The sequence below is a fragment of the Tasmannia lanceolata genome, unplaced genomic scaffold (genome assembly GCF_043159265.1).
Source record: "Tasmannia lanceolata isolate RefF3 unplaced genomic scaffold, GAP_Taslan_0.1 ptg000016l, whole genome shotgun sequence".
Lineage (NCBI taxonomy): Eukaryota > Viridiplantae > Streptophyta > Magnoliopsida > Canellales > Winteraceae > Tasmannia > Tasmannia lanceolata.
The window spans coordinates 6,051,849-6,063,983 of NW_027518693.1; the positions used below are offsets into that span (position 1 = coordinate 6,051,849).

The window sequence follows — 12,135 nt, forward strand, 5'->3', positions numbered from 1 at the left end:
TTCAACTTCTTTGATCTGTATTCTTTACTTTAACTATATTTTTAGCAAATGATAATGAAACTTGATTGCATTTCATTTGATTGATGCATTTTTAGGTCACTTACTTCTTGCCAGAGCTTGAAAATTCTCTTGGTTTTCTAGTAATGACTGTCGAAGTCGCTTAAAATTCATCATGTTTGTTCCACGTCCAGTTTAGGCCTAGAGAAGATTTTTTATTTTTTATTTTTTCACTCTTGATGTGTTCTTCCAATTTTGCCTACCTGGATTTTAGGCCTTTATCATGATCATGTTGCAATTCCTGTTTTGCATATGAGATCTCCATTCTCCATTCGCTTGTAATCAGTGGAGAAAGTTTGGTTCTTTTGGTAGGGTTCCCTAACTTTTAAGAAATGATAAATGAACTGCCTTGAGACTTGTTGACTTACTATATCTGAGATTTTGCCTTGATGAGTTCATTAGGTTTACTTAAGTCTCTTTTTCTATCATTATATTTTCCCTTGGCATAAGTCAAATTGTTCTCACGTGTTACATTTTTTGTTGAAGTATAAATGATTAAATAACACAAACTCTAACCGCTAAAGCTTTTGGAGGTTGTTTCACATGGTATAAGAGTGATTGCCTTACGGCAATTCCTGGACAAGTCCTTGATATTAAAAATCCACGTATGCAGCCAACCCAAAAAAGATGGGCCATACGTGAAGGGGAGTGCTGAAAAATATAAATGAATAAATAACACCAACAGTAACAGCTTTAGCTTTTGGAGTAACTGTTTGTTTCACATATATGGCCACAATACTTACAGTGATTTGACAAAGGAATTGATTTTGCTAGACCTTTCTACATGCATAGACTGCAACAGAAAAAACGCCCAAATTGCAATTTGGTTGTGTTACAACTTACCTCTTTCATGAGGTGGCTGCTCTGACCGGCGACAGACCATCTGCAAAGTACCTTTTGTGATCTACGTTAGCAAATCCCCAATAATAATAATTATAAAGAGGATCATCCTAACCCTTTGATTTGTGGAGGTTAAAAATGGACAGATTTGTGGAGTTTATAAGCGTCCATTTTCACCTCCATAAATCGAAGGGTTAGGATGATCCTATGGAGATGATTTTTTAGGCACATCCTATCTATGTTAGGGCCCATCAAATGAATGCTTTGGATCATCAAAACAACGTGGGCTCACTATGTTTTAACCTCCACTGTCCATTTTTAACCTCCACAAATGGAGCTGATTTTTTGGGCACACCCTATCTATGCCAGGGCCCATCAAATGAATGCTTTGGATCATCCAAACAACATGGGCCCACTGTGTTTTTGGTCGGCGGACTAGAGAAGGTTCTCTAGTCGGCCGACTAGAAAAACTTTCCTCAATAATAAATTAAGGGGAGTGATAAATCGACTCCCCAAATTGATAAATCGACTCCCCATGTGTCTTTCTCTCTCCTCTATAACCGAGAGGAGAGAGAAAGACACATGGGGAGTCGATTTATCCATGTGCTGGAGTCGATTTATCACTGCCCTAAATTAATCAATAAATAAAAACTGGCGATCACATCTTTGTTGCAGGCCAATCAAACAAAGGGCCCAACAAACGTACGATCCCAATCGTGCATGTAATCATGCAATGGGCCCAAATCCAATTTCTCAAACGCCTTCTCATTATAAGACAAGGCTTACTAGTTACTACGCATATAAACGTTTTAAAGGAGTGTTCTTTCACAAAGACCTTTGTTTTTTCTCTTCAGCAAGGTTTTGTTACCGAAACTCAGAAAGAGAAAGGGCTAGGGAAATGAAATCTGCTGGGTCGGGAGAGTGGCTGGAAAAGGCTTTGCTGGATCTATGTGGCCAAATCGAGACGGGTTTGGATTTAGATGCGGATATCATCTCTGGACTCGTTTCCTATTGCGAGTTAGCATCTCCACAAGATGCACAGGAGTATCTCAATGTAATTATCACTTCTTATTTTCCAACATGGATTTTTGTTCCCTTTTGATTGTAAAACTACGGGGGGAACCTATTTTTCCTTTGATGGGTTGTCTTTAATTTACCTAGTTTTTATCAAGCAAGTGATGGTATCGATTGATTTTGATTATATTATTGTTTCTGGGTCTCGAACTGTTAATTACGAGTGGAGATAGTTTGAGATTGTATTTCCTTTGTTGCGTTGTCTTTGACTTTAGCTTCTATTTTCTCGAATGATTTCGTCAAATTTATTTGAATTTTCTCTTTAATGTCTTGTTTTTATTGTATCAAGGGATAGGGAAAGTTTCACTCTGCATTTCATTGATGGTGTCTTGAGTTTTCAGAATCTAGTCATGGGATTGCTTGAAATTTGTTGTATTTTTGTGTCATGGAGTCTCTTTTGTATTTAAGTAGGGATGTGAAGAGTTTTATCGTTTTCTTTTTAAAATAGATACCACTATAAAATTTCCTTAATAAAAATGAGGATTGCAAGTGTACTTGGGAGGGGAGTGAGTGTTCTCAAAGAAATAGTTACTAGAAGCACCCAATTTGTCCAGGCGATCTGCCAAATCATTGGCACTGCTAGAGATAGGGAAAAAAGAGAATCCTCCATACAAACACATCTTTAATCTCATCGTTGATATCATCAAGTCTCCATGGACCATCATTGATTCCTTTAGTCCACTTCATAATGTTAGAAGAGTTATTTCCCACTTCCAAACTGCCCTCCATCTGGTTTGTGATGATGTTCAAACCCCGATAGAGTGTGTGGACCTCGGATTTAGTGGAATCCATGAAGCCAATAGGGCCTATGAAAGAATAGATAATGTTGCCCGAATTGTTTTTAAAAACACCTCCAATACCTTCTAAGTCTGAGTTGCCAAGGGAGCAACTGTCAACATTGAGTTTGATGACTTTCTTAGTATGGGGTTTCTATCTTGCTACTACCTTTTCTTTGGAAGTGCTTCCCCCTTCAAACTTTTGTCACAATTTCTTATGATGGTGCCTGCTGAGTAGCCTGAGGAAGATTGATGTTGAAGAGCCCAAGAAACTACAAGAAGTCTTATTTTCCTTGCTAGGCAATTTAAAGTGGTGCATTTGCCCTCAACGATATGAGAATTCCTCTCCATCCAAATAACCCATATGACAGCAAAAGGAGTAAGTTGCCATAAAGTTAGACCGAGAGAACCAATACCTGTTACCATCCAACTCCAATTCAAATCTTGTATTGAATTTGGAAAAACCCAATTAATCCCATACAACCTAAGAATCCGATCCCAAGTGAAAGAAGGTGCTCTCCACTTAATGAAAAGATGCAATATGGATTCCTCCTCCGATTAGCAATGGTAGCATCTGTTTGCCAAGTGGAAGTGTAGAGCTTTGAGGCTATCTTGAGTGTTGATTCTGTTGTGAATTATCATCCACCAAAAAACCTGGACTCTTGTTTGAACAAGGGGTCTCTAAGTTTTCTGCCAAGGAAAAGCAGAAGCAGAGGGGTTTCCCAAAAATCTAAATAGCGATATCACTAAAAAACGCTACTAGGTTCTGGGGCTCAAGACGGTCAAGCTTGATCCATCGGGGAGAGTCTTAGTTCGTATTTTTTTATTAGTTGTCTTGGTTTTACCTATTTATCTCCGTAAATGAGTAAATGAAATTCATTTGAATTTGTTAGATTCTATGTATGTAGTCTCTAATTATCAAGTCTTGGTTGGGGATGCTTAAGTTTGTATTTATTTGAGTGGTTGAATGGTGGAATTACTTGAAGTTCATCACATTTATGTGTAAAAAAGGCCTTCTTTTGCACGCGGTTGGGACAATCTAGATTTGATTTGCTTTTCTTTGATGGTTTTTGTATTACCCACTTTTTACTATTGAACAATCCACTTGTTTGGAATTCATTGAATTGCTATGCATGACTTCTCCCTTCATCTTGTTAGGGCGGATGAAAGTTTAGTTTGTTTTTCCCTTAATGGGATCTCTTCATGCTATCTATTTTTCAGAACTTGACAATGGATTTTATTAGATTATCATGTTTAGAGAGGAGCACTTTTAGTGGAATGTGGCTTCCTTTGTGGTTATTTAGAAACTGGAAAGAAAGGGATCGGGACATCTGACGATTCTCAATGGTACTTAAATCAAATCTTTCACGTCTAGCTAGTTGGGCTCTTGTGAAAGAAGAATTTGGGGGGTCTCAACTTAAGATTTCTTTAGAAACTAGAAGGAAATGATTGCAGGTCTTTTAGCAAAGTGATGGAGATCAGCTTAGCTGGGTTCGAGTGTTCGACCACTCAAAGATATCTTCAAACTAAACTTTAATGGATGTTATCTGTAAATTCTTGGACCATCTGGTATAGGAGGGGTCTTTAGAAACTGTAATGGCAATGTTTGGTGGGTGTTTTCGGGCCCCACAGGAGTTGCTGAGTGGCAGACTCCAATGAAATGGAGCCAAGAGCACTCCTCATCTATTTTCTTAATTTTTTGGATAAATTTCGGGGAACCCTCATTGTGAATGGGGACTCCCAAAATGCTGTGGAGTGGAAGTCAGGGAAGGATAGAGGTCCATGGAGATTGAGTATTATCATCAACAAAAGAGGGAATCATAGTAGAAGGAAGGATTTCTCTTTTTGTCACGCATTAAGAGAGGCCAACTACATTGTGGACTCGTTGGAGGATGAGGACGTTAATTCTTTAGTGGAGGTGCAACCCCTGCCCTGATGTAATTGAGTTATGTTGTCTTTCTGTTCCTTTTGAATAAAGTTGTATCTTCAGTTCTTCACTCCCCCCCCCCACTCCACCCACCCCAAACCAAAAAAATAAAAAAGGAATAGGAAGAAAAAAAGCTTATTTCCCTATTTTACCTATGATCTTTTCAAATACAAGTGATGAAAATTGTTGAAATTCTTGCCAATTTTGACCTCTTAATTTGGTTATAATCAGGGACTAGGCCTATGGAAAATTCTATAATGCATCTTCTTTGATCTATTTTTCCTTATTTTAACCATATTTTTAGGAAATGATAGTGTAACAGATTGCATTCCATTTGATTGATGCATTTTTAGGTCTCTTACCTCATGTCAAGGCTTGAAAATTCTCTTCATTTTCGCTAGAAGTTTAGTAATGACTAACGAAGTTGCTTAAAATTCATTATGGTTGTTCCATCTCTGGTTTCATTTTTCCCATTGTGAGGCCTGGAGAAAGTTTAGTTTAGTTTTTTTTTTCCCCTTTGATGTGTTCTCCCAATTTCAGTAAAAATAACACAGAAAATGCCAAGCACCAATCAGCACAAGGACCCCCACTGTATCAAGGAGGGAGGTGATCGAATAATTCCAGACCCTCCTTAGGCACCCCTTCCCTTGGCAATCTGTCAGCCTCTCTATTAGCTGATTTTTAACATTCTGGAATGATAGCGATGAATCCCCTACTCGGTCTCAGATCTAATCAAAATACGTCACAAACCTCCAAGGACACTGCTGACCACCCTGTAGCCATCGAATCACATTAAGGGAGTCTCCTTCAATTGTGACCTTGCCCCGAGGCTCTCCAATTCTAGTAATTTTGTACCTCGGATTTTGTCCTTTATTATGATCATATTGCAATTCTTGTTTTGCATATGAGATCTCCATTCACTTGTAATCAGTGGAGAAAGATTGGTTCCTTTGGTGGGGTTCCTCAACTTTTAAAGGAATGAGTAATGAACTGCCTTGGAACTTGTTGGCATATTATATTTGAGATTTTGCCTTAATGAGTTCGTTAGGATTACTCAAGCCTCTTTTTTCTATCATTATATTTTCCTGGAATAAGTCAGATTGTTTTCCTGTGTTACATTTTTTAGGTAAACGCTAATGTTTACACCTCAAAAGAAGAACTGGTTTTGTTTCATAGATTTCTTTTTCTTCTGTTGCTTAACTGTTGTCACTTTTTTATTTTAAGTTATCTGTATGCAGCATGATGTTACTGAATAAAAAGGATGAATTTCAGTTCAAACAGTTACATCCTACATTTTCAGGTTTCAAAAAAAATTTCATTCCTAAACATCAAAAAACATATCTTTCTGCAGAATATCATTGGCCAGGAAGCCGGTCAAAATGTTATCGAGGAATATTTGCAAAGGAGAGGTTATGCGGGTTTCAGCAATAACTCCCCAAATTTGCAAAATTCCAAATTTCAGGCCTACATGAAGCCACCTGCCGATGGAGGTTTAACTAGTGGGACCAAGAAGCAAATGAAAGTACCGAAAGAGTTAACTGTATCGACTATTCAAGACACAAAAAATCAATCCGGAACTTCTGTGACTAAAAGCATTGATAGAGGAAACCAGGGTACATCCAAAAAGAAAAAAGCTGGCAAAGTTATATCTCTTGCAGAGGCCGCAAAAGGATCAATTGTATTCCAGCAAGGAAAACCATGCTCATGCCAAGCCCGTCGGCACAAACTTGTGAGCAACTGTGTGTCTTGCGGGAAGATAATTTGTGAACAGGAAGGTGAGGGCCCATGCAGTTTTTGTGGGGCCCTTGTCCTGAGGGAGGGCAGTACATATGCCGGTCTAGATGATACTATTGTTCCTTTATCCGACTCAGTGGCAACAGCCGAAGCTTTTGCAAAAAGGCTCGTTGCATATGATCGGAACTCTGCGGCACGAACTACTGTCATTGATGACCAAAGTGACTATTATGAAATTGATGCAAATAGCTGGCTATCAATAGAGGTATGTAGCTCCTTGTCTTCTATATCACATCAAACTATTAATTATTCCGTTTGTTCTTTTCATATATACTGGAAATTTTCAATGTACCCTTGGTTTCTGATTGAGTGACTCAGACCAGCTCTATGGTGCATCTTTGTAGGATGCTTGGCTTGGGTAAAGAAATGGCGATGAGTTGGAAGATTGGCCAATTTAGGGCCTGTCGATCCCCTGCCTTTTTTTGCTTTCCGAACTGTTTCACCGTTTATATCCTCTGTAAATTTCATTAAAACTAGCCAGCTCATGTTTGTGCATGTTCAGAAACAACAAACATTGAGGCCCTTGTGTTGGACCCCTCCTTTTAATCAATCCCAGCTTATGTTCCCCTCAAAAAAGTAAAGCACAGGAATATGAATTTTATATTGAAAATAGAGAAGGAAAAGAGATGAGGAGGAATATTGTATTTCTATCATATGAAATATTCTTTAAAAGTATAAGAAGATACTTGAAATGAGGTTAATGTTAAAAATATGCGAATATTGTATTGCTATCATATGACATATTCTCTAAAAGTATCACATTCCAGAAGCAAGGTTAATGAATGTTAAACTATGCATTATCATTTTTTAAACGCATAGTCCATAATTTTCAAATGACCTTACTTATTGTTTGTTAATTTATTTGGATCATCTGTATTGAATTCATTGTGTGGTATTTTGATTTTGCAATACGTGAGACTCATTTATGCATTCCAAACCACTGATTTATTTGAACAATTTGGCTATCTTGCCCAAACCTTGCCTCTCGCAATAAGAATTCTCGTCAATCATGTTTCTTTTCATTTTACAGAATCTGCTAGTTGAAATCATAAGTGTTCTAATTTTGTCAAAATAAAAAATAAAAAAAAATCAAAAGTATTCTATAGGTCAACCCTCTTGACTAAGTAGCAGAGCTGTACATTGACATCGCTAAGGTGTTCCACCATCACTTCTCTCTAATGCGTTCCATCATTTTTCTCTTCTTCTGTGCAATCTGCTACTTGCAATCATACTTGTTCCCTATTGACCTCTATCAACTTAGTTGATGAGGTTTATATTCACAGTTTTATGATCATTACTTGCAGCATAAATGCCAGTATATGAGTTCACGCCTTTTTTCCCGGAGATTGAATATTTCAGTGGAATTTAGTTGAATGCATGTTTCCACAGGCTTTTCTTTTTCTCTAAATTTACTTATATTCTTTTCTAACTTCAGCGATTTAAAAATTGGATATATAAGTTGAATATTTTTTTTCTGTGCAATTTGTTTTAATACATATTTCCACAGGCTTCTCCTTTTCTCTAAATTTACTTATATTCTTTTCTAACTTCAGCGATTTAAAAATTGGATATGTAAGTTGAATATTTTTTTCTGTGCAATTTGTTTTAATACATATTTTCATAGGCTTCTCTTTTTCTCTGAATATACTTAAATCTTTTTTGACTAGCAATTCTGATATCTTGCTGCGGCGTTTTTACAAGGATATCTCTCTACCTCAATTTCATCATTTCTATTCACTACAATGACTGTTCTAATTTAAGTATTGTTTTTCAGGAAAAGGAACTCCTAAAAAAGAAGCAACAAGAAATTGAAGAAGCTGAGCATGCTCGTCGAAGTAAAGTGGTTGTGACTTTCGACTTGGTTGGCCGCAAGGTTGTATTCTGGGATCCTTATTCTTTTACCATATGCATAGCTAGGCATTTACTGGAGTCAGTTGTAGTCGTCCTCGTTAGGCTTCCCAGCGTTCAGTAGAGTCAGTTGCGGTACGCATACTTGAAAAGTTGTTTTTGTTCTTTGGGATTTTTAGTTCATGAATAGGTGCTTTACCAGGTGCCTACATAACAAGGACAAGGTACTTTTAGGTTTTTTTATCCATTGAAACCTCTAGTCATTTCTCTAGTTGCAAATGAACACATGTATTTTCTTACCCTATGATTTTGATGAAAGTTGCAATTATAAATTCTATTGGACATTTTCATTTAAAAATATGTATGTTCTCATACGTCTTACCAATTTCAGAATATTGCGTGGCCGCTTGACCAAGGTTTGAAGTTCCCAATATATCAGTCACAGTGGGACCTCCTTTGATATCAATATATAGGATGATGTATCGAGAATATTCCCGTGAATTTTCCAAAATATTGGCGTATCGAAAGGGTCTCAATACTTATAGCACAATATTTAAAGCCATGGTCTTGATCCCAAGGTAGTTGTGTCCTAGTTCCATAGCCAAAGAACTTCCACTAGAACCCTCATTTCCTAACCTTTTAATAAGTTCATTTTATTCACTCTGCTTTGTGCTCCTTATTTGATGTTCATCTGTTGCTAATGTTTGTTGACTGTTATGAACTTATGATTAGGTAATGATGAATGAGAATGAAGCCTCAGAATTGGAATCGGATTACAGAATATTACGGCCACCCGAAAGAGAAGCAAATCGAATAAAACCAAATCCAACTGTCAGAGTGCAACCTGTTTTTGTGGACCCAGGTCCAGTGAGGAATCCAGTGAGAGGAAAACAGAACATGAGACTGCCCAATGGTTTATGCTTAGAGATTACTGGGAGGTTGCAGCATGATGGCAAGGAACAACGAAATTTCATGGAAGATGTCCAACTGGACATATCTTCTTACAGCAATTCTTGGCGAGGCCCATCAGTAAACAGCCATTTGCACATGGAGGGAGATGATAATGAATGTTCCCTCGATTACAATTAAGGTCTGTCATTCAGTTTAACAGAGTTTTGATGTTGAAAACCACTATAATTAATCTTCTGTTTTGTTAATCAAATAGGAAATATACATTATTTCTGTCTTTTTTTCCTGATTGCATATAATATCTTTCCATGAAATCTTGAAACATTATATTCAAGTTGTCTTCTGCATGTGTTGCTTTCTTAGCTAATGTTATACCATAACTCTGATTAAGTGGCAGTTGCGGTTAGTCATATTTTTCAACTGTAGAATTGTTGGGAAAAGGAAAAGCTATATTCTATCTAAAGCTTGTTCATCTTTCATACATGAGAAGGAAATCTTGTTCTTTCTTTGATAAGTAAAGAAACTTTTTACATCTAGAGAACGAATCTTTTGAACAAGGACTGAATACCAGCCCCTTATCATAGGAGAAAGATGAAATTTGAATACCACAAAACCTCCGAAACCTATGCTTGAGTCTACTTCATATCGAAGGTTGTATTGATAATGACACCCATAGTTAACACTCATCACCAAACTGCTTCAATTCTTTCAGTTTCAATCGTAGTATTTATGAAGACCCAGAAAATTTTGGTGGGGTCCCTTCCAATCGTAGTAAAAGGCAGGTAAAAAATCTTTTTACGTACTCACACAAACTCAGGCGTGTTCTGGACGGTGTAAAAATCTTTTTACCAACCTTATCGTTAAATCCACTTCCAAAGAAGGCCCTACTTTACGGCCTGCCATAAGTAATTTCATTCGTCTGGGTATGAATTGATTTCGGTGGAAGAGTCGATCCTCTCTACATCTCAGTACGTTTTTTTTTTAAAGGTAACGATTTTCATTCCAATAACTAAAACGATCAGAATACAACCAAAGGGGACAAGGTGTCCCCAAAATAAAAGGCGAGACATACGAGGGTCTGTGGCAAGTGATACAGAAGAAAAGTAAAAACAGTCCCCATGAAAGAGTCAAACAGAAGACATCAGAGCAAGGGCAGCAAAAGATCCACCAATAAACTCATCCAACACCTTCCTGAGGAAGACGCTAAAACCCGTCAATCGTAGACAAATTCACCCCATCTTTTGCTAAACGGTTAGCCATCTCATTGGCAGATCTTCTCGTGTCTTGGATTTGAGGACAAATTACACGGACCAGATCCCGAATCTTAGCAGTGATGTTTTCTAGTTTCCAAGGTCCCCTACACTTATTAGCCGCCCAAGCTAATGCATTCTTCGAGTTTCCTTCGATCATTAGAGGGCCCAAGTTGTGATTTGCATACCATTTTAGAGCAAACAATAGTGCTTTCTCCTCGGATTTATTGGCATCACCAAAACTCGCCGGTCCTGAGAAAGACATCAATACTACATCATTAGCATCCTGAACCAAGCCTCCAATACCGGCACACCCCGGATTGCCGATAGAACTTCCATCAAAATTTAATTTTGACCCAACCTATCGAAGGGGTCGTCCACTTAGGAGCTATTTTCTCTTTTCTGTTTGTTTCCATTACAACCGAATATCAATTTCTGAGGATTTCCCCTACACTGTAAAAAATACCAACCTTTTCTCTTGTCCAAGTTATTAGAGCAAGCTTGACATCAAGAGAAATTTGATACCATCTCTTTTCCTTCCAAAATCCTTTGGTTTCTCTCATTCCAAATCTTCCAAAGGACACAAGGAACTAACTTGGTTGCCCCCTACCAATAATACGTCCAGTCCAATTAAGTAAAACCTTCTTGATGCTTTTTTGAAATACCCACGACCCACCAAAAGGCTTAATATCATCCATCCAAAGGCTATGTGAAAAGGGACAATACAATAGTGGATGATCCAAAGATTCATCGTCCTTCCTGCAAAGAACACACCAACTTGCTAGTTGGAACTTTCTTTTCTTGACACGATCGCGAACAAGTGTTTATGCTACGATGAACAATAATAGTCCACACGAAAGCCCCCACCCTTGGAGGGGCGATGGATTTCCATATTCTGGCTCGGCTTGAGGCATCACTTCAACCATCGGTCAACCTATAGAAAAAAGATTAACAGTAAAGCCACCATGGGGTTAGGAGTCCACACTCTACGGTACAACTCATAGGGGGAAGAATAACAAGAACTGAGTAGACTAAGCAAGGAAGAGAGACTCACAATTTCCTCATCTTAGAGGTTCCTTCTAACCCTAATGCCCCAAAACACCTTCCCAACTTCCTCACCCCTCGCAAAGTAATCACAAACTCTAGATTCGCTATTGGTCGCTAGACGGTATAGATTCGGAAATGCAGTATTAATAGAGACCCACAAAGGTTCTTGTTCTTGTGTGAAATGAAACTTTAGAAGATTTTGTGAAGGATTAGCACCATGCTTTACTTTTTTTTGTTAAACATAGAGCCGTGTAGGCGTAGCAGGAAACACAAATTGGTTGGGCTCACGGATTTTGTCCAAGCCGGTCACGATCGGGAAAAAGTTGGCATCAACTGGTCATCTTATGGGGCCGAATTTTCTGTTTTTGTAAGTATAACGGATGGTTGGGATCGCTTCATCATGGAGAATTTTACGCCAGGGCCTACGTTTTGGCGGGCCCCATTATAATGATCTATTGCAATCATCACTGTTTGCTAGTCTATTGTGGGGATAGGGGTGCAACTCAGGCTCGGTTGGGTTGGTTTGAGGCCAACCCTAGCGCAACCCGCAGACCCAAAACCCAAAACCGTAGCCGTGACCCGAGCCACAGGTTCAAACATAACCCAACCGGCT

General features: G+C 38.2%; 1 protein-coding gene across 1 annotated transcript; it reads left to right on the top strand.

Moving 5' to 3' along the window:
• Positions 1–1,696: 1,696 nt before the first annotated feature.
• LOC143848726 (transcription regulator/ zinc ion binding protein) lies at positions 1,697–9,572 on the top strand. Its single transcript, XM_077357729.1, has 4 exons — positions 1,697–1,951; positions 6,026–6,673; positions 8,243–8,341; positions 9,049–9,572. The coding sequence occupies exons 1-4, from the start codon at positions 1,796–1,798 to the stop codon at positions 9,403–9,405; spliced, it is 1,260 nt and encodes a 419-aa protein (XP_077213844.1). The 5' UTR covers positions 1,697–1,795; the 3' UTR covers positions 9,406–9,572.
• Positions 9,573–12,135: the final 2,563 nt, after the last annotated feature.